The sequence below is a fragment of the Elephas maximus genome, chromosome 24 (genome assembly GCF_024166365.1).
Source record: "Elephas maximus indicus isolate mEleMax1 chromosome 24, mEleMax1 primary haplotype, whole genome shotgun sequence".
NCBI lineage: Eukaryota > Metazoa > Chordata > Mammalia > Proboscidea > Elephantidae > Elephas > Elephas maximus.
In genome coordinates this window covers 45680862-45703464 of record NC_064842.1, presented here as the reverse complement: position 1 = coordinate 45703464, position 22603 = coordinate 45680862, and the positions used below count along the sequence as shown (strand labels likewise).

Sequence of the window (22603 nt, the reverse complement as noted above, 5' to 3'; positions counted from 1 at the left end):
TAAGACAAAAGAAAAACATAAAGTCAAGAAAACAAAGAGGTTGCAAAAAAACTAGAAAGGTAAACTGACACCAATATTTTATCTGCCCTAGAGACGTTTGCAATGTTAAAACCACTTGGAGACAGAAGACAAAGCCATAAGCCTTTAGAAAATGACTAAAGATTTCGGCACTGCTTTGACTCTCAAGGCATTTTATAATTAAGAAAATGGCTACTGAGAAATTTAGCAGAGCTTTTCGCAGAGTTACAGGGCAGGAGAGGACAAAAACTGAAATTCTGGGCCATCTAGGTACATGTCAGGCTTTCAAATAGAACTCAAGGAATAAGGGAATTCGAATTTGAATTTCATGAATACTAGGATGGTTAAACATATGAAAAATTAAACGATGTGATACACTACATAAACAGAGTGAAGGAAACACACACACACACATGATTATCTAAATTGGTGAAGAAAAACCATTTGACAAAATCTAACACTCTTTTATGACATAAACACTCAACAGTAATAAGAATAGTGTTAGGGACAACATGGATGAATCTGGAGGGCATTACATTGAGTGAAGTAAGTCAATCACAAAAGGACAAATACTGTATGACACCACTCCTATAAAAACTCATGAAAAGGTTTACACACAGAAAGAAACAATCTTTGATGGTTACGAGCGAGCGGCAGAGCGAGGAGGGAAAAATATTAACTAGACGATAGGTAAGTGGTAACTTTGGTGAAGGGTCAGACAGTGTACAATATTGGGGAATTCAGTACAACTTGACCAAGGCAAGGTCATGGAAGCTTCATAGATATATCCAAACCCCATGAGGGACAGAATTACAGGGCTGAGGGCTGGGGACCATGGTCACAGGGGACATCTAGCTCAGTTGGCATAACATAGTTTGCCAAAGAAAATGTTCTACATCCTACTTCGGTGAGCAGCATCTGGGGTCTTAAAAGCTTATCAGTGGCCATCTAAGATACCCCACTGGTCCCAACCTGTCTGGAGCAAGGGAGAATGAAGAAAACCAAAGACACAAGGGAAAGATTAGTCTAAAGGACTAATGGACCACAACTACCACAGCCTCCACCAGACTGAGTCCAACACAACTAGATTGTGCCTGGCTACCACCCCCAACTGCTCTGACAAGCATCACAATAGAAGGCCTGGGACAGAGCTGGAGGAAAATATAGAACAAAATTCTAACTTATAAAAAAGTCCAGACTTAATGGCCTTACAGAGACCGGAGAAACTCCGAGCCTATGGCTCCCAGGCACCCTTTTAGCTCAGTACTGAAATCACTCCTGAGGCTCACCCTTCAGCCAAAGATTAGACAGGCCCATAAAACAAAACAAGACTAAATGGGCACACCAGCCTAGAGGCAAGGACGAGAAGGCAGGAGGGGACAGGAAAGCTGGTAGCAGGGAAACCAAGGTTGAGAAGGGGAGAGTGTTGACATGTCATGGGGTTGGCAACCAATGTCACAAAACAATATGTGTATTAATTATTTAATGAGAAACTAATTTTGTCTGAGAACTTCATCTAAAGAATAAAAATTGAAATTAAAAAAGAAAATAAACTACAAAAAAAAAAACTACAAAAACAAACAAAAAAAGAAGAGTGTTAGTGAGTAGGAATAGAAGAAAACTTCCTCAACATATCAAAGACCATTTATGGGAAAACAACAGCTAATGTGTAAACAAATAGTTAGACTTAAAGCTTTCTCTCTAAGATCTGCTTTTGCCTCTTTTCTGTAATATTGTACTGGAAGTCCTAGCCAGAACAATTAGACAATAAAATAAAGAAAAGGAAGGAAGTAAAATTGGAGACGAAGAAGTAAAATCATCTTTATTCAAAGATGACATGAGCTTTTATATATATATATATATATAAAATCCTAAAGATCCCACAAAAAACTATGAAGCTAATAAACAAATTCAACAAAGTTGCAGGATACGAGATCAACACACAAAATCAGTCGTACCTCTATGCAGCAGCAACAATCTGAAAATAACATTAAGAAGACAATTTCATTAATAACATGAAAAAGAATAAAATGTTTAAGAATAAGTTTAACCAAAAAAGTTCATGCACTGAAAACTATAAAACACTGCTGAAAGAAATTAAAGAAGACCTAAAGAAATGGAAAGACGTTCTGTGTCCATGGATTGGAAGACATAACATTGATAAGATGTCAATGCCACCCGAAGTGATCTACAGATTCAATGCAATCTCTATCAAAATCCACATGGCCTTTTTTATATAAATGGAAAGGCTAATCCTAAAATTCACATGAACTTGAAAGTTATTCTAAATAGCCAAGACGATCTCGCAAAAAGAAGACAAAGTTAGAGTACTCATATTTCCTGATATCAAAACTTACTACAAAGCTACAGTAATCAAAACAGTGTAGTGCTGCATAAGAATATACAGACCAACAGAATAGGACTGAGATTCCGGAAATAAACCCATACATCTATGTTGTTATTAGGGGCTGTGGAGTTGGTTCTGACTCATAGCGACCCTATGTACCACAGAACGAAATACTGCCCAGTCCTGCGCCATCCTCACAATCGTTGTTAGCTTGAGCGCATTGTTGCAGCCACTATGTCAATCCATCTTGTTGAGGGTCTTCCTCTTTATTCAGTGACCCTCTGCTTTACCAAGCATGATGCCCTTCTCCAGGGACTGCCCCCTCCTGATAACATGTTCAAAGTATGTGAGACGAAGTCTTGCCATCTTTGCTTCCAAGGAGCTTTCCAGCTGTACTTCTTCCAAGATAGATTTGTTCGTTCTTCTGGCAGTCCATGGTATGTTCAATATTCTTCACCTACACCGTAACTCAAAGGCGTCAATTCTTCTTTGGTCTCCCTTATTCATTGTCCAGTTTCACATGTATGTGAGGTGAGTGAAAATACCATGGCTTGCGTCAGGTGGGCCTTAGTCCTCAAAGTGACATCTTTGCTTTTTAACACTTTAAAGAGGCCTGTTGCAGCAGATTTGCCCAGTGCAATCTGTAGTTTGATTTCTTGACTGCTGCTTTCATGGGTGTTGTTTGTGGATCCAAGTCAAATACATCTTTAGCTAACTGATTTTTCACAGGTGTGCCAAGACTATTAAATGAGAAAGAATAGTCTCCTCAACAAATGGTGCTCGGATAACTGAATTTCCACATGCAAAAAATACTAAGTTGCACTGCTGCTTAAAAACCTATCCAAAAATTAACACAAAATGGGTCAAAGACCTAAGTGTAAGAGCTGAAACTATAAAATTCTTAGAAGAAAAACAGGGATAGATCTTCATGACCTTGGATTTACTAACCAGTTCTTAGGTATGACACCAAGATCACAAGTAACAAAAGAAAAAATAAACTGGACTTTATCGAATAAAAACTTTGTGCATCAAAGGACTTTATCAAGAAAGTGAAAAGACAACCTATAGAATGGGAGAAAATATTTGCAAATCATATATCTGATAAGGGTCAAGCATCTGGAATATCTAAAGAACTCTAAAACTCAACAACAACTCAATTTAAAAATTGGTAAAGGATTTGAGTAGATATTTTTCCGAAGAAAATATACAAATGGCTAACAAGCCCATGAAAAGTACTCAACGTCATTAGTAATTAGGGAAATGCAAATTAACGCCATAATGAGATACTGCTTCATACCTACTAGGGCGACTATAATTTTTAAAAAAGGAAAATAAGAAGTATTGAGATTGTGGAGAAAGGAATCCTTGTACATTTCTGATAGGAATATAAAGTGGTGCAGCTGCTGAGGAAAAAATTTGGACAGTTACTCAAAAAGTTAAATATAGAACTACCATAGGATCTAGCAATTCCACTCCTAGATATATACCCAAAAGAATTAAATAGATTCAAACAAAACTTATACGTGAATGTTTAAAGCAGCACTATTCGTAATCAGCAAAGATGGAAACAACCCAAATGATTAATGAATAAACAAAATGTGCTTTATCTGTACAATGGAATATTATTCAGCCATAAAAAGAAATTTAGTACTGATGCACTCTACAACGCAAATATACCTCAAAAACATTAAGTGAAATAAACCAGACACAAAAGGTCATCCATTGGATGGTTCCGTTTACATGAAATATCCGGAAGAGATAAGTATCTAGATGTAGAAAGCAGATTAGTGGTTGCCAGGAGCTTCAAGGAGGGGAGAGTGGGGAGTGACTACTTAATGGGCATGGAGTTTCCTTTTGGGGTCATGAAAACACTTTGGAACTGATAACAGGTGGTGTGCACAACACTGCGAATGCACTGACTGCCACTGACTTGTATGCTTTAAAGTGGTTAATATTGTTATGTGCCTTTTACCTCAATTAAAAACAAAGTTACAATAATCTAAAGATATCAGATCTCCCCAAACCTAAACTTCATATATAAAACACATTGCTCTCAAGTTGATTCCAACTCTTAATGACCCTATAGGACAGAGTGGAACTGCCCCATAGCATTTCCAAGGAGCACCTGGTAGATCTGAACTGCCAACCTTTTGGTTAGCAGCCAAACTCTTTTTTTTTGGAGTTGGAGCTGTTTTCTTTTTTTTTTTTTTTAAATTGTACTTTAGATGAAGGTTTACAGAACTAGTTTCTCATCAAACAGCTAGGTACATACATTGTTGTATGACATTGGTTAACAACCCCACCACATGTCAACACTCTCCCTTCTCAAACCTGGGTTCCCTATTACCAGATTTCCTGTTCCCTCCTGCCTTCTGTTCCCTGCCCCAGGGCTGGTGTTCCCCTTTAGTTTGTTTTGTTTCTTGGGCCTGTTCAATCTTTGGCTGAAGGGTGAACCTCAGGAGTGACTTTAGTACTGAGCTGAAAGGGTGTCTAGGGGCCATACTCTCAGGGTTTCTCCAGTCTCTGTCACGCCAGCAAGTCTGGTCTTTCTTTTTGAGTTAGAATTTTGTTCTACATTTTTATCTAGCTCTGTCCAGGACCCTTTATTGTGATCCCTGTCGGGGCAGTCAGTGGTGGTAGCAGAGCACCATCTAGTTGTACTGGATTTAGTCTGGTGGAGGCGGTGGTAGCTATGGTCCATTAGTCTTTTGGACTAATCTTTCCCTTGTGTGTAATTTTCTTCATTCTTCCTTGCTCCCGAAGGGGTGATACCAGTGGAGTATCCTAGATGGCTGCTCACAGGCTTTGAAGACCCCAGATGCTACTCACCAAAGCAGAACGTAGAACACTTTCTTTATAAACTATGTTATGCCAATTGAGCTAGATGTCCCCCAAGACCATTGTCCCCACAGCCCTCAGCCCAGCAATTCAGTCCCTCAGGGAGTTTGGCTGAGTCTATGGAGCTACCATGACCTTGCCTTGTACAGGTTGTGCTGGCTTCCCCAGTTGTCTTACCCTTCACCAAAGTTACCATGTATTTATTGTCTAGTAAGTGTTTTTCCATCCTCGTGCCTCCCCTCCCTCGTAACCATCAAAGATGTAAATCTTTTCATGAGTTTTCACATTATTGGTCTCATACAATATTTGTCCTTTTGTGATTATTTCACTCAGCATAATGCTCGCCAGATCCATCTATGTTATCAGGTGCTTCAGATTCATCGTTGTTCTTTAACACTGTGTAATACTCCATTGTGTGTATGTACCACAGTTTGTTTATCCATTCATCTGTTGATGGGCATCTAGGTTGTTTCCATCTTTTTGCTTTTGTGTACAAAGCTTCAGTGAACATGGGTGTGCATATGTCTATTCACGTGATGACTCTTATTTCTCTAGGATATATGCCTTGGAGTGGGATTGCTGGGTCATATGGTATTTCTATTTCCAGCTTTCTAAGGAAGCGCCATATCGTTTTCCAAAATGGTTGTATCATTTTGTGTTCCCACCAGCAGCGCATAAGAGTTCCAATCTCTTCACAGCCTCTCCAACATTTGTTATTCCCTGTTTTATTGATTCATGCCCGTAATGCCAGGGTGAGATGGCATTTCATTGTGGTTTTGATTTGCATTTCTCTGATGCAGCCGGACTCTTAACTACTACACCACAGTGGTTTCCAAATTCCATATAGGTTTAATGCAATTATACTGGTGGAAATTTATAAACTGATTCTAGTATTTACATAGAAAATACAAAGGGCTAAGAAAAACTGTTAGTCTTCAATAAGAAAAAAATGGGGAACTTAATTACATGAATTATCAACACTTATTATAAATGTACCATAATTAAGATAGTGTAGATATTTTCAAGAATAGGCAAATAGATCAACACAACCAAAGAGTACAGAAACAATCCTATGTAGATAAGGAAATTTGATTTATAACAGAAGTGGCACTGCAAAATTGTGGGGAAAGGACAGTCTTTTCAACAAATGGTACAAGCCAATCAGACATCCATGTCAAAAATAAATGAAATTTGATGCTCATATCTCAAGCCATACATAAAAATCAATTCCAGTTGGATTGCAGATCTAAAGATGAAAGGCAAAACAAAGAAGTTTCTAGGAAAAAAAAAGAAAATATGATCTTGGAGTGAAGCAACAAAGGAAAACAATTTTAACTGGATTACATTAAATTAAAAAGTTCTGTTCATTAAAGTCACCAAGACAGAGAGAGAAGATAATCCTTGCAACACATAACTGACATGTGAATCATATATAAAACATATAAAGAGCTCATACAAATCGATAATCAAAAGATGGAAAACAAAATATAAAAATGGGCAAGAGACTTGAATTGGAGTATGCCACACACACACACTCACAATAAACACATTATACACACTACATTCCCAACTGAATATTAAACAAATGAAGAGGCACTCAACATTGTTAGTAGTTAGGAATGCATATTAAAACAACACACCTGAAGAAACACACTCAGAGCAGACATAAAAGTTTTCCTTTGACTGTACCAAGTTGACCACGTTAATCTCTTCAGTGTCAAGGATCCTATAGTGCATGCTGTAGTGTGCAGCTCAGCTTCCCCCATCTTAGTCAATGCCCAGGCTCCTGGCCTCAGGAAGGGATAATCTGAAGGGCCATCCTAGTTCCAGAGCTTCTTATGGGATCTGCTGAGGCCGGTTCTAACTGCCTTGCTGTTGAGTGTCTCCATTGTGCAATTCTGCATTCCTCATTCCCTTGCAAGTGTTATTCCCAAGGAGACTCTCTAACAATCCTCCTACCTCAAATCCCTGACTCCAGGAACCAGGCAAAAGACAAATCCACATTATTTAAAATCCCATGGTGATAACTAGATAAGACGGTACCAGCCAGCCAGTTACCATCGAGTCGATTCTGGTTGATGGTGACCCCATGTGTGTCAGAGTAGAACTGTGCTCCATAGGGCTTACAGTGGCTGATTTTTGGAAGCAGATCGGTAGGCCTTTCTTCCAAGACTTTCCATGGACTTGGACCTGTAACCATTTGGTTAGCAGGACAGCTTGTTACTGTACCACCCAGGATAAGAAGGTAGGAATTAGCACACACTGGGTTTTTTTTATCATCAAAATCATAAATTTATATTTGCATCGCATTTTCATGATACCTTTTTCTGGCTTAGTAGGCGGAAAAAAGGTCATGTTGTGCCCTCTCCCCCCCAATCCCCAATCATTCTTATATTCCACTTTTGGCTGATGCCCCTTGGGTTTGGAGATTCTCTCTTGCCTGGTTGTCTCAAATCTATCATTTAAACACTTACTTATTCCAGGTGATTTCTCACAATATAGTTTGTAGTCATCACTGATCTTCTGTATGGCCATCTTTGGATTCTTACAGCAAAGTTCCTCAAAGGACATTTTCATTACGTCTGTCAAGTAGGGAAACAGGGATAGGGCTTAGCTTGTCCACTCTGGGTTCAAAGATTCAGATACTCTTGTTCGAGGTTTTGCCTTTAAAATATTACTTAAATAGGACAACAGTGTTTTGATGAAGTATTTACATAAGAAATACAAGTTCCCTAGACCAAATTAAAGGAGACCTGGTGGCACTATGAGTCAGAATCGACTCGACAGCACTGGGGTTTTTTTTTTTTTTTTTGGTGGCACAGTGGAAACAGCCTGGAAACTCCATGGAGCAATTCTACTCTGCCCTGTAGGGTGACTATGAGTCAGAATCAACTCAACAGCAATGGGTTTGATTTGGTTAGGACAAAATTAGGAGCAAGGAAATACGGATTCTTTCCCCCTCTAGCATGGGAGGATTCCACCGTTCTTAAAAACCTGACCTGTGGAGGTTTTCTGCCTGAGAGATGTAGGGGTAACTAAGATGTGACTTTGAAATCGTTGTGAACGTTTCATACATATACAAGAAGTAACCCATGCAAATGAACGTTAACCTCTTCAAAGCACGCCTCTGTTGTGGGTTGGAGTTGCAAATGCATTTCAAACGTTCTTCTATTGCTTCAAGGAACTTGATGCATTTAGGGGTGACGCGTGACAGATAACATGCATCCTCAGCTCTTTCTTTGAGCATTTCTTTCAGAATTGACAGCTCATATATTTGAATAGCATCAATAGTTGCCAGTCATTGTTCTCTGAGGGTGAACTATTGTTTTCAGAAATAGCCAAATCTCATTTCTAGGCATGTGTAGTGAATTAGAGGGAATACGTTTTTGTATCCACAGTGAGGCAGGACAATAAGACTGAGACTGCAAGAGAAGTTTTAACAGTGTTCTGGGCAATAGAAAACAGAGTAACAGCATCTAGTCTGCTCCCAAAATGAAAACATTCATTTGTGTTTGCCAGCTCTTAGAGTAAGTCTAACTGGACACAGCTCTCCTGGAACTCTTCAGGGCACTCCAGTACTTTCTGAGGTCATACTGCTGGAGTCTAGAAGTAATACTGGGTTGTGGACCCAGAATGTCAGGCATCCTTATGTCACTGTTGTCGTCAACATCATCACCATCAGCATCAGCAGCGTCATCATCCAGGGCAATCTGGCTGTATGTGGGAAGAGCAGTGAATCATTTCCGCAGTGGATTCGGGCTCAGACAACCCTTTTCACCTCTCTAGGACTCAGTTTCTCCACATGAACGATGAGAGTGTTCTAGTTTTAGCACTCTGAGTTCATGTGCAGCCTGAAGGGGAGGCATCAGACTATCTGCTTGGACAAACGCACAGGAGGCCCTTCAACAGGCCAGACTTGCTATCAGGAGGGATCAGTCCCTGGAGAAGGACATTATCCTTGGTAAAGTAGAGGGTTGGCAAAAAAGAGGAAGACCCTCAACAAGATGGACTGACACAGTGGCTGCAACAACCAGCTCAAGCATAACAATGCTAGTGAGGATGGCACAGGACTGGACAGTGTTTCCAGTCGCTATGAGTTCGAACCTACTTGCCGGCACCTAACAACAATAGAAGCAAAAATATGAGTTGATTGAAAATACCATGGCTTGGGTCAGGCACACCTTAGCCCTCAAAGTGACACCTTTGCTTTTAATACTTTTAAGAGGTTTTTTGCAGCAGGTTGGCCGGATGCAATACATCATTTGATTTCCTGACTGCTGTATCCATGCATGTTGATCGTGGATTCAAGTAAAATGAAATCCTTGACACCTTCAATCTTTTCTCCATGTATCATTCTGTTGCTTATTTGTCCAGTTGTGAGGATTTTTGTTTTCCTTCTGTTGAGGTGTAACCCATAGTGAAAGCTGTGGTCTTTGATCTTCATCAGTAAGTGCTTCGAGTCCTCTTTACTTTCAGCAAGCAAGGGTGTGTCATCTGCATACTGCAGGTTGTTACTGGGTCTTCCTCCAATCCTGATGTCTGGTTCTTCTTCATATAGTCCATCTTCGTGGATTATTTGCTCAGCATACAGATTAAATAAGTATGGTGAACGGATACAACCCTGATGCACATCTTCCCTGATTTTAAATCACGCAGTATCCCCTTTTTCCATTTGAACAACTGCCTCTTGGTCTATGTACAGGATCTGCATGAGCACAATTAAGTGTTCTGAAATTCTCATTTTTTGAAGTGTTATCCATAATTTGTTACGATCCACACAGTCAAATGCCTTTCCATAGTCAATAAAATACACGTAAACATCTTTTTGGTATTCTTTGCTTTTAGCCAAGATCCATCTCACATCAGCAATGTTATCCCTCGTTCCACATCCTCTTCTTAATCCAGCTGGAATTTCTGGCAGATCCCTGTTGATGTACTGCTGTAACCACTTTGGAATGAACTTCAGCGAAATTTTACTTGTGTGTGATATTAATGACATCGTTTGATAATTTCCACAATCTGTTGGATCACCTTTCTTAGGAATGGGCACAAATATGTATCTCTGCCACACGGTTGGCGAGGAAGCTGTCTTCCAAATTTCTTGACATAGATGAGTGAGCACCTCCAGTGCTGCATCCATTTGTTGAAACATCTCAACTGGTTTTCCATCAATTCCCGGAATCTTGTTTTTCATCATTCCCTTCAGTGCAGCTTGGACTTCTTCCTTCAGTACTGCTGGTTCTTGATCATATGCTACCTCCTGAAATGGTTGAACATCGACCAATTCTTTTTGGTACAGTGACTCTGTGTATGCTTTCCATCTTCTTTAGATGCTTCTTGTGTTGTTCAATATTTTCCCTGTAGAATCCTTCGATATTGCAACTTGAGGCTTGAATTATTTTCTTCAGTTCTTTTGGCTTGAGAAATACCAAACTTGTTCTTCCCTTTTGGTTTTCTAACTCCAGGTCTTTGTACATTTCATAATACTTCATTTTGTCTTCTTGAATCACCTTTTGAAATCTCCTGTTACTTTATCATTTCTTCCATCTGTTTTAGCTACTCAACGCTCAGGAGCAAGTTTCAGAGTCTTTTCTGACATCCATTTTGGTCTTTTCTTTCTTTCCTGTCCTTTTAATGACCTTTTGCTTTCTTTGTGTTTGATGACCTTGATGCCATTCCACAACTCTTCTGGCCTTGCATCAAATCTATTCTTGAGATAGTCTCTAAATTCAGGTGGGATATAATCCAGGTCATATTTTGCCTCACATGGACTTGCTCTAGTTTTCTTTATCTTCCACTTGAACTTCCATATGAGCAATTGACTGTCTGTTCTGCTGTCGGCCCCTGACCTGGTTCTGACTGATGATATTGACCTTCTCCATCATCTCTTTATACAAATGTAGTTGATTTGATTCCCACGTATTCCATCTGGCAAAGTCCAACTGTATAGCTGCCATTTATGTTGTTGAAAAAAGGTATTTGCAATGAAGAAGACTTGGTCTTGTGAAATTCTATCATTCGATCTCCAGCATCATTTCTATTGCCAAGGTCATATTTTTCAACTACTGACCCTTCTCTGTTTTCAACTTTCACATTCCAATCACCAGTAATTATCAATGCATCTTGATTACGTTTGATCAATTTCATACTGTAGAAGTTGGTAAAAATCTTCAATTTCCTCATCCTTGGCATTAGTGGTTGATGTGTAAACTTGAATAATAGTCACATTAACTGTTCTTTGATGGATATTATTCTATCACTATAGCGTTGTACCTCAGGACAGATTTTGAAATGTTCTTTTTGATGATGAATGTGACATCATTCATTTTCAGTTTGTCATTCCCAGCATATATGCCACGATTGTTAGATTCAAAATGGCCAATACCAGTCCAAGTCAGCTTACTATTGCTTAGGATATGGACCTTTCTGCCTTCTGTTTCATTTCTGATAACTCCATTTTCCTAGATTCATACTTTGTACGTTCTGCTGTCCGATTATTAATGAATGTTTGCAGCTGTTTCTTCTTACTTGGAGTCCTGCCACATCAGCAATCCAAAGTCCAGAAAGCTTCACTCTATCTATGTCATTAAGGTTGACTCTACTTTGAGGGGCAGCTCTTCACCAGTCATATTTTGAGTGCCTTCCTATCTGAGGGGCTCATCTTCTGGCACTATATCAGACAATGTCCCATTGCTATTCATAAGGTTTTCACTGACCAAATTTTTCAGAAGTAGATTGCCAGTTCCTTCTTCCTAGTTTGTCTTAGTCTGGTAGTGCCACTGAAACCTGCCCACCATAGGTGACCCTGCTGGTATTGAAACACAGGTGGCATAGCTTCCAGCATCACAGCAACACGTAAGCCACAACAGTAGGACAAACTGACAGACGCAGGGGAGTGTAATCTAACAATTGCCATTTACTGAGCACCTATTTGCTGTGTAAATACATTACCTCTAATTCTCTCAACCTTCTTGCAAAGTAAGTGCCATTATCCCTATGGTATAGATGAGTAACTGAGGCTCAAAGAGATGAAGTAACTGCTCAAGCTCACAAAGCTAGTGAGTGGTGGGATGAAATTTTGAAAGCTTTTGCTTTTCCTCCACTCTATCAATGTCTTACAAAATGTAACCATGACTCATTAGAATATAAAAAAAATAATAAATTTAGTGAGTCATCACCAGCTTTTAAACAATGAAATGGAATGGAACAAAAATATTAGAATGCATCATTTTATGAAATAAGAACAGATATTGCTTTGTGATGTTCTTATTTCATATGTATGCACGTCATACACACAGGTCCATGTTCCCTGCCTGGGTCATGCATTTCTTACTGTGGATCCAAGTTTGAGGAATACTGCAGTATTCCAACTGCCTCAGCATAGATAATTACAGCAGTGTGTTCAATCTGAATAATACTGGCTAACATTTATTGGACTCTTACTACTGCCTAATGTGCGAATAGTTTCATGAATTATATCATCTTTACATCAAGCTTGTTGTTATTCCCATTTTACAGATGAGAAAACTGAGGTTTAAGGAGAGGTTAGTACTTTGCTCAAGTTTACACAGCCAAAAACAGTGCTAGGATGAAATCCCAGACTTCTGGGACAGCAGAGCCTTGTGGTCCTAACCATAGCTCTCTACATTCTGGGATGTGTTGGTATGTTATGTGTGGGGATGGCTGTTAAAAATTTATCACAGAAATGCCTTGGACCTGCTTCTGAAGGAGGTGCAGTGAGGTAGAATATGCTTGTCATATGCACAGGATGGAGTATTCAGCATTACAGTGGTGGTGCTCTTTGGTGGCATGAGTCTGACTAAATTTGAGTGGTATGGCTCCCTTCAGAGCCAGGATGGGCTCTGCAGTCAGTCTGTCTGAATTCAAATCCTAGCCCTGCTATGTACTGTGTAACCTTCTGAAGGTCACTTATCCTCTCTGTGCTTCAGTTCCTTTTGTTGTAGTTAGTTAATCAAGTTGATTTTCTGACTCATGATGACCCCATATGTGCAGAGCAGAACTGCTCCATAGAGTTTTCAAGGCTGTGACCTTTCGGAAGCAGATTGCCAAGTCTATCTTCTGAGGCACCTCTGGGTGGGTTTGAACTGGCAACATTTTAGCTAGTAGTTGAGCACTTAACTGTTTGCAACACGAAGGACTTTGTGCTTCAGTTACTGAGCTCTAAAATGGATATCGTAGTGGAATCAACTTGACAGCATCTAACAACAATAATAGTACTTAACTTCATAGGTTATTTTGAAGATCAAACGAAGTAACCCTTGCCCTGTACAGTGCTGACATACTGCAAATAATCACTAAATGCTAAATATTAATATATCTCAGTTGCCTATAAGTAAAGTCAAATAAATTAACAGTGGTTGCCCTTACCTGCCAGAAACACTGGAGAAGTCAGTTCTACCTGGAGAGACCCGCCTTGTCTCAGGTTCTCAGTAACTATCTTTTGCCATTGCAGAGAATCCATTTCCTCCATGTTAGCCAAACCCTGGCTTAACTCCAGAGATTCCTGAACCCTCTTACAGAGAAGAATGTTGTCTTCTTTGCTCATAGTGTCTCCTTTTTTATGCCACTTGGCATTGGCGAACCTATTCTGAGTCTAAGAGAAGGAAGTAAGGACAAGAGGCAAACAACATTTGCCACAGGAACTAGACAAGAAGTAAGGTTTTTGTAATAGCCCAGTCCTTCCATGTTTTCCTGTTACGGCAACTTATGTTGACTGTTTTCAATTTATTAAGAGTCATTGCTCGTTTGCACACTGTTATGGATTGAATTATGTCCCCCCAAAATATGTGTTTCAAATCCTAACCTCTACACATGTGATTGGAAACCCTGGTGATGTAGTGATTAAGAGCTACGGCTAAAGCTACGGCTGCTAACCAAAAGGTCGGCAGTTTGAATCCACCAGGCACTCCTTGGAAACTCTATGGTGCAGTTCTACTCTGTCCTGTAGGATTGCTATGAGTCAGAATCTACTCGATGACAACGGCTTGGTTTTTTTGTTTATACATGTAGTTATAATCCCATTCGGGCTGGGTTGTCTTTGTTATGTCAATGAGGTCGTATTAATGTAGGGTGTATTTCAAGTCAATCTCTTTTGATATATAAAAGAGATTAAGCAAGGAAATTAAAGAAGCAGAGATGGGGGAGAGAGATGCCAAACTACATTAAGATCTCCCAGGAGCAGACACTCAGAAAAGACAAGGACCTTCCTTTAGAGCCAACAGAGAAACCTTTCCCCCTAGAGCCAGTACCCCGAATTCAGACTTCTAAACTGTGAGAAAATAAATTTCTGTTTATTAGAGACACCCACTTGTGGTATTTCTGTTATAGCAGCACTAGAGAACTAAAACACATAACCAACCTTCTCCCTCTCCTAATCAAACCCATTTTCTACAAGGGAGAAATTCCATATGAAGTCAAAGCCAGTTTACACACTTGAGTTTTTTCCCTAGAGAGGTTTATTTTAGAGCATAAACCAGTTGCCTTTGAGTTGGCTCTGACTCATGGCAACACCGTGAGTATCCGAGTAGAACTGTGTGCCACTGGGTTTTCAATGGCTGATGTTTCAGAAGTGGATTGCTAGGCCTTTCTTCAGAGGCACCTCTGGGTGGACTCGAACCTCCAAACTTTTGGTTAGCAGTAGAGCACATGAACCACTTATATCACCCCTTTAGAACGTTAGGAAGCATCTTGAGCCTCAACTGACTCTACGACAAATAAAAGTTTCATTTACTTTAGCAAATGAGGCTGCTAAAAGAGAAGTTACTCTTTTTTTCCCTCAACCTCATGATTCCTCTCCAACCCAAAGTTTCCCCTACTGTAAATATGAGAAACCAGTAGTCCTCTTCTTCCAGGAATTCATCATACCAGGGACTGAGCATCTGAAACCAAACACAACATAAGAGTTAGGAGGTAGATGCTCAGCCTGCTGCCTTTCTCCTCTGTGCCCAGCTGGGAGCAGGGTTGGCTGTAGCATCTGGACCCCAGTTTGGAGACACAGAGGGAGAGCATCGGTTCTCACCAGAAGGTACTCCTTTCTATCTCTGAATATGGCAGCTCGCTCATCGTCCCTCTGAGTCCCAGAAAGTAGTAATCAATATTTTCTTAAGAAGATATAAAACCAAAAACCAAACCCAGGGCCGTCGAGTCAATTCTGACTCATAGCAACCCTATAGGACAGAGTAGAACTGCCCCATAGAGTTTCCAAGGAAAGCCTGGCAGATTCGAACTGCTGACCCTTTGGTTAGCAGCCACAGCACTTAACCACTACACCACCAGGGTTGCCAAGAAGATATATAACACATAATTTACTCAAAGACAATGACTTGACATTTGCTCAGTGCTCTGTTCTTCCCCAAATCATGATATCATATGAGGCTCAGAACTTCTCTGCAAACCAAGTTTCTCCTTTTGGTGTGTCTACTCTTGTACCTCCAACTTGAAGACCTTGCCCATTTGTGAAAAGCATTGCGTTATAGTGAAACAAACAACAAATAAAAGAACCTACCAGTCAGTGCTTAGCTAGATTTATTTCTTTACACTCTCATTTATTTATTTGACACTTATTTTCTGAGTGCCTCTGTATTCCAGGCACTGTGCAAATTGCAGGGAATGTAGAGATCAATATATCATAAGCCCTGTTCTCAAGGAGCTCATCTTCTAGCGTGATGAACTTACATGTGACACACATTATGACAAAGTATGAAAAGAGTTGTCTGGGAGGGGAAAGGAAGGAGTATAATTCATTATTTCTGCTTGGGTCAGGAAGATCCAGGAAGAATCCATAAAGGCAAAGAGATTAAAACTGGAATTTGGGCCTTGCAGGATAAGTGGAGAGATGAATGAAAATCAGAAGGCTCGCAGAGTCACTCATCTCAGACCAGACAAGGTAGTCCTGGGACAAGACCAAGAGGGGTCATTTCCAACTGAGATTGATTCACTAATTCATTCATTCAACAAGTGTCTGTTGAGCCAGGCAATGTTCTAGATGCTGGGGAGACAGTAGTGACAAAACAGGCAAAAGCCCCTGTCCTGCTAGGGAGGAAGAAAATAGATATAATAAGTAAGTTAAAAAAAAAGTGTGTGTATTAAAGATATATACATATTTATAAAGACACATACATATTTATAAACATATATTTATAAATATGTATACATATTATGTATCTATTAGAAATATAATACAAGTACGTTACATTTAATAGATGTATATTATATACACATATGCATAAATGTATGTTGGAAGAATTATACATATGATAGATGATACAGTGTTAAGGAGAAAAAAAACTGGGGATAGAGTTGAAATTTTATATAAAGTGGCCAAGGAAGGCGTCAAAGAGAAGGTGACTCAGCAAGAGACTTGGCTGTGCAGATAGATACCTGCACGTTACAGGCATCAGGAACAGCGTGGCTGAGCCAGCAACGTGCCTGGCACTGTGAAGTGAGGAGCACAAGGGGGAGAGGAATGGGGAAGGGGAGCTCAGAACACCAGGAAGGGAGGGGGGAGTGGGGAGGCGCTTGTCACTCTTACTCTCAAGTGAGACAGAAAGCCATCTACTTTCAAGCCTCGCTCACTTCCTTTTACCTATTTTTAGTTAAATTACACAAATTTTGATAGAATCCTGATGTGGAAACAAGCCTGTTCGCGGCAAGGCAGATGCAGGGACATCAATTAGGAGCCCACTGCAGTAAACAGGCCAGAGAGTATGGGGCTGACATTAGAGTGGTTGTGATAGGGGAGATGAGAAATGGAGAAGTGGTCAGATGATGGATATATTTTTAAGGTCAAGGCAATAGGATATAGACATGGATGTGAAACAAAGAAGCAAAGCAAAGATGATATCAAGATTTTCAGTTGGAGAAAGCGTGATAGGCCAGTCTTAACCGTGTACAAATATCTCCAAAATCTTTGCAAAGACAAAGCCCCAGATGAGGGGCTTTGCTATGGGGATATTCTGATCCGGAAAACACAACGCTAAGCCCCAAATGAACCAACAAAGTTGAGGGAGGCCTCTGGGCTTTCCTTAATCAAGGGTTGTGCAAAGGAAAGCTTTGGCTGCAGGTCTGATGGGCTGGTCCAGCATGATACTACTGGAATGTGAAACCTTGGATAATTATGATTTATTGGAAATCAGGCTGGACTTAGAGCCCAGGACTACTGGGTTCTGACCCTGGTTCCTCCACTTGCCAGCTGTGTGTCTTTGGCTAATTCATTTAGCCTGAGTCTCATATTCCTTATCTGTACAACAGAGGCAATGATACTACTGTCATGGATTGAATTATGTCCCCCCAAAAATGTGTGCATTAAATTGGTTAGGCCATGATTCCCAGTATTCTGTGGTTGTCCTCCATTTTGTGATTGTAATTTTACATTAAAGAGGTTTAGGGTGGGATTCTAATACCCTTACCAGGTCACATTCCTGATCCAATATAAAGGGAGTTTCCCTGGGGTGTGGCCTGCACCACTTTTTATCTCTTAAGAGACAAAAGGAAAGGGAAGCTAGCAGAGAGTTGGGGACCTCATACCACCAAGAAAGCAGCGCTGGGAGCAGAGTGCGTCTTCTGAACCTGATATTCCTGCACTGAGATGCTCCCAGACCAAGGGAAGACTGATGACAAGGACCTTCCTCCAGAGCCAACAGAGAGAAAAAGTCTTCCCCCCCTGAGCCCTGAATTCGGACTTCTAGCCTACTGGACTGTTAAAGCCACCCACTTGTGGTATTTCTGTTATAGCAGCACTAGATGACTAAGACAACTACCCTGCCTGCCCCCCAGCGGTGCTAAGAGGCGTAGTATGTGCGAATGTGCTTTATAAGGTAAATACATTATAACGCACTAAGTAATTTGCTCATTATGCTTGCTTCTGAAGGTCCACTCTCCACCCTGCTTGTGCCTTGGGAAATTAACCTGTATGGACCACATCGGTGGGTTCCATTGTCGTCGAGCTGGGTTCATCCAATGAAGAGTCCTGGCAGCAGATAGGAAACCAGGAGAAGTGTGAGGCTAGGATATCTACTCCCCCTGCTCCCTCCTTCCAGATCACTGTGGACTGGCTATCTCTCTCTACTGAAGACTACCGCTCCTGTAGTTGTTCCAGCCCTTACTTACTTTGGTTCTTACTTGTCTAAAGAACTGTCCCACCATTCTTTCTCTCCTGCTTCTGGTAACTGCTGCCCCTCCTCAACTCTTCAAACTCGGGAATAATAAAGGGGGCCCACTCTGGTGGCAAAGTGGTTAAGTGATATGGCTGCTAACCAAAAGGTCGGCAGTTCAAATCTACCAGGCGCTCCTTGGAAACTCTATGGGGCAATTCTTCTCTGTCCTGTAGGGTCAGAATCAACTCGATGGCAAGGGGTTACTCTTACCAGCACTTTTCCATTCCTTTTTTATGTAGTCTCTTTATTCAGCTTCCATCTGTTACCCAACTTGATTCTGCTATGTGTTTTCTGCCAAGTTCTTGACAATACAGGTCATCCATCCATCACCAACTCATAGCGACCCTATACGACAGAGTAGAACTGCCCCATAGGGTTTCCAGAAAGTGACTGGTGATTCAAGGTGTTGACTGTTTGGTTAGCAGCTTGGGCTCTTAACCACTTTGCCACCAGGGCTCCCCTCATAAAATAGTCACCCATTATCACACAGTGCTATGGGTCTCACTTCCTGTGAGTCTTTAGGATATTCTAATATTTTGAGATAAGAATAAACCACTTCCAAAAGACCATTTCCTTGATGGCTAATCAAGGAAAGGCAAACGCTGAATTTCAATGCATAATGCTTAGAAAAGAAATCGCAAAACTTCCCTCAATAGAACAATCTGAGGTTCATAGTTTTGGGGGTTTCCATGTAAGGGGGAAGTGGAAAAGGAATAGAAAGTGGATATTGACTGCCTCCCCCTCCCCCAATTGATTCTACTTGGAATTTCAGTTGGTTCTTGGGAATTTGCATAGCTTGTTTCTAAGAGATCAATCAACTCTTCGATTCACGAAGGGCTATGTGGGTAATTCTATAGTTAATTCAGCCAGTGCAGGTGACCAGACAGAATTTTTGGTCAGTCTGACCTATCTACAAGATACTAACCCATTTCTGTGAAGCGTGGCCTACCTTGCAGATCTCTTTCTGAGCTCTGGGAATCCAGGGGTTCACATCTCCCAAAGGCAGCAGCTTCTTCAGGCCTTGAATGGTTTGCGATTTGAGTGGTACACATGGACCAATTTGCTCATTCAGGTAGAGCTCACAGATTCTGTGGCCTAGCGTGTGCCGAAAGACAGCATTCCCGTTCTTCCTGTTATTCATCAGGACACTGAGGAAATGGTGCAAGTCCTGCCAGAGGTCCAGGAGTTGGGTCTCCATTCTCAAATTCTGTTTCTTTAGGTAGTCCCGGAAGGGACTTCCTGCATAGGTGTCAGCACATAAGGCCCAGTGGGTGTACCCCAAGGACAGCCTTTGCTTGACTGCTTTTTTCAGTTTCATCTGAGAGTAGTGATTGATAATGGGAGTGACCGTCCTCAGGTGGGTTGAGAACTTTGTCTCAAAGAGGCCATCCATGTGGAAGTGACTCTTGGTTTTCTTCTTTGTGCAGGACTTCGTGGTGCAAATATTCTCTTCCAAGGAACTAATCATTTTCTCCTTCGAATGGGCCACGTGCAGGGGAGGCATTTGTGTAACTACCTTCTCCCGAGAAAGGAGCTCCTGTAGGGGCATGGTGATGGTGTCTTGCTCAGAGTGAATGGATGGCAGCTCCATTTCCAAAGACCAGGAGCCATGGTCTACCGACTGCCACATTTTCCTCTTGCTTTTCCTGCTTGAGTACCATTTTGGGGGGTAGTGGCACTTCTTGATGCTCATGTTCAGAGGTAGCCCGCCTTCATGGGTGTAGCAAACACTGCAAAGGCGAGTCTCATATTCTTGCATCAAACCCTGGCACTCTTCCTCCTTGGCCAGGTTCATTTTGGCATGGGTATAAAAGTTGGGGAGAGAGTAGCTCTGGAGTTTGAAGAGAGCCACTTTCTGCATGTGGCTCAGGATCTCTCTCCTGGTGGTTGACTGGGTTGGATGCCAGATGGAGAGGTTTAGGAGGGACTCTGAAAAGAACACAGAGAGAAGGGTGAAAATGATTCAATGACGGTGATGATATTGGAGAGGTTTTGAATTTCCCCGGATGTTTTTGTATATAGCATTTCATTAGTTATTCACACAATTCTAGAATATGGAAGTAATAGACACATTTTTTACGGTTTGCTCAGTACGCGGTGGCCCCTTTCTCTGATTACCTTCTTTCTTCCCCGTAAAAATAAGCCATATTATGGGATTCCTGAAATTATTTTTTAGACTATTGGCTGTCATTATAAAGAAAAGTAAAATGCACAAGAAAAAATGTTTAAGAACGAAAGTCGTGTACCTCTGAATAGGGTTCCTCAGGGTCAGATCTGACTGGAGGAGGGGTTTGGACTGAATAATTTGAAGGAACTCTTACTAGTCCTGATCTTAATGTTGTCAGTTCTCAATCACCTACATGAACAGAGGAAAGCAGCAGATCTTCTGGAACACATTTGTATTGGGGTTAAAAATCCCTCCATACTTAGTAATTTTAAATCTTGATAAATCCAATGTTCTGGGTCAGGGTTTTCAAAATTTTATTATGTCAAGCACGAGACAGTGAATATTTTAGGCTTTGCAAGCCACGTACAGTCTCTGCTGAAGATTTTTTAAGGAAAAAAACAAAACAAAACAAAAAGCCTTTAAAAATGTAAAAACCATTTTTAGATCTCAGGCTACATGAACGTCATTTGGCCCATGGTCTATAGGTTGTCCTAGAAAATTTCAATTTAAAAATGTGGTAGAGCCATGCAGGCTCAGAAGATGATGGGAGCTGTTCAGCTACCCTCTCACCAATTCCCCTTCACTCCTTCCAGCCAGCCTGCACTGACTGATGATATCTCAGGACAAGGCAAGTACCAGGCTAAGTGCAGCTGTTCTCTCTCAAACCTTCCCCGGCTAAGGGTTCTCACTGGCTTCCCTGCTACATAGAGGAGAGGGCGGTAAGTCTGCAAAGCAAGGGACTGAAGGTTATCAGTTGCTGGTTTGACTGTTTTGCTACATCCTCCGAGGATTTCACTTCAAGTTTGCTTTAGAATTCTTACTGATGTTCACGTTGCATAGAGTCACCACCTTGGAGCCCTCCTGCAGATGGGTGGCCTTCAGCACCAGCAGGAGGGAGAGGTAGTGGTCTCTCAGTTCCGGGTTCATCTCATCTATGCTCAGGATCTTCTCAGCAAGGATCCAGAAATCCACCAGCTCTTCACCTATAGATCAGACAGGGGAGGCTCAGAGCTGCACCCCCATCATGCTCCTTTCGTAGTTGCATCTGGGTGCAGCAGCTGATACCCTACACCAGCCTGCTCTGCTGCCTCGAACATCACCATTAGTCACTTTGGGTTAAAACATCATCTTCAGAAAAGCCCTAATGCAGGGTGGGAGGAGGGGGGATGGGCGGGAAAGAATGGGACAGGGACTTAATGGATGGGGTCTTTTGTGATTTTTTTTTGTTGTTGTTAGAAGAACTGTCGCTTTAGGAAAAACTGCAAGACGTTGAGAATTGTTCATGAGACATTTAAATTTTGTCCAGAAAATGCAGATCAGGGGAAGGAAAACATTTCCCAGATCATGGACCCAGAGCAGCTTGTGGAAAGGCGCTAGAGTCTAAAGTTTCCAAAGGCTGCATTCCCTATTTCTCAACTTTGCGTGGCCAACTCTGAGTGGCAGACTTACAGACGTGGTCTGTCTAGTTCTTCTCCTCCTACTTTCTGGAGACCCAGGATTTCACCCTTAACCTAGGGCTTGCCCCCGGATGAAGCTTAAATTTGCTAAACTGGAGCATCAGCCTGTGCTGGCTGCTAGCCTCCCAGCAACCATATTCTATCCACACACTTAATAGAACAAGCAGCAGATGGCTGCCCTAATGCCTTCCAGCACTTTTGCAACAGAGACTGATTTGTTTACTTGCTCCTTGTCTGTCTCCATATGAGAGTGGCAACTTTATGAACCAGGGACTTGCAGCGCTTGTTTATCTCTGTATCCCCAGCTACCAGCAAGGTACCTGCCACATATGGTGCTCAGCTTTCAAAGACTTTTATCCAATCTGCTTTATTAAGCATTTTTTATAGTCTCCATAAAAACCAGTTGCTGTTGAGTTGATTCTGACTCATGGTGACCACAGAGAACAGTTCTCCAAAGGGATTTCAGTGGCTGATTTTTTGGAAGTAGACCGCCAAGCCTTTCTTCCGAGATACCTCTGAGTGGACTCAAGTCTCTAAACTTTTAGGTTAGCAGCTAAGCGCACAAACCATCTGTACCACCCAGGGACTCCGTGGTCACTAA

The 22603-nt window shown here is 41.3% G+C and overlaps 1 protein-coding gene across 1 annotated transcript in view; it reads right to left on the bottom strand.

Annotated features, from left to right (window-relative positions):
• The window catches only part of RGSL1 (regulator of G protein signaling like 1), an 83415-nt gene that overhangs the window by 48171 nt on the left and 12641 nt on the right, over positions 1-22603 (bottom strand). The window contains exons 6-10 of the mRNA XM_049867937.1: positions 21367-21528; positions 19328-20307; positions 15040-15102; positions 13592-13817; positions 7678-7785 (exon numbers count right to left, since the gene is read on the bottom strand). Of these exons, the coding sequence (XP_049723894.1) occupies positions 7678-7785; positions 13592-13817; positions 15040-15102; positions 19328-20307; positions 21367-21528 (1539 nt within the window). The remainder of the gene's footprint in view (positions 1-7677; positions 7786-13591; positions 13818-15039; positions 15103-19327; positions 20308-21366; positions 21529-22603) is intronic.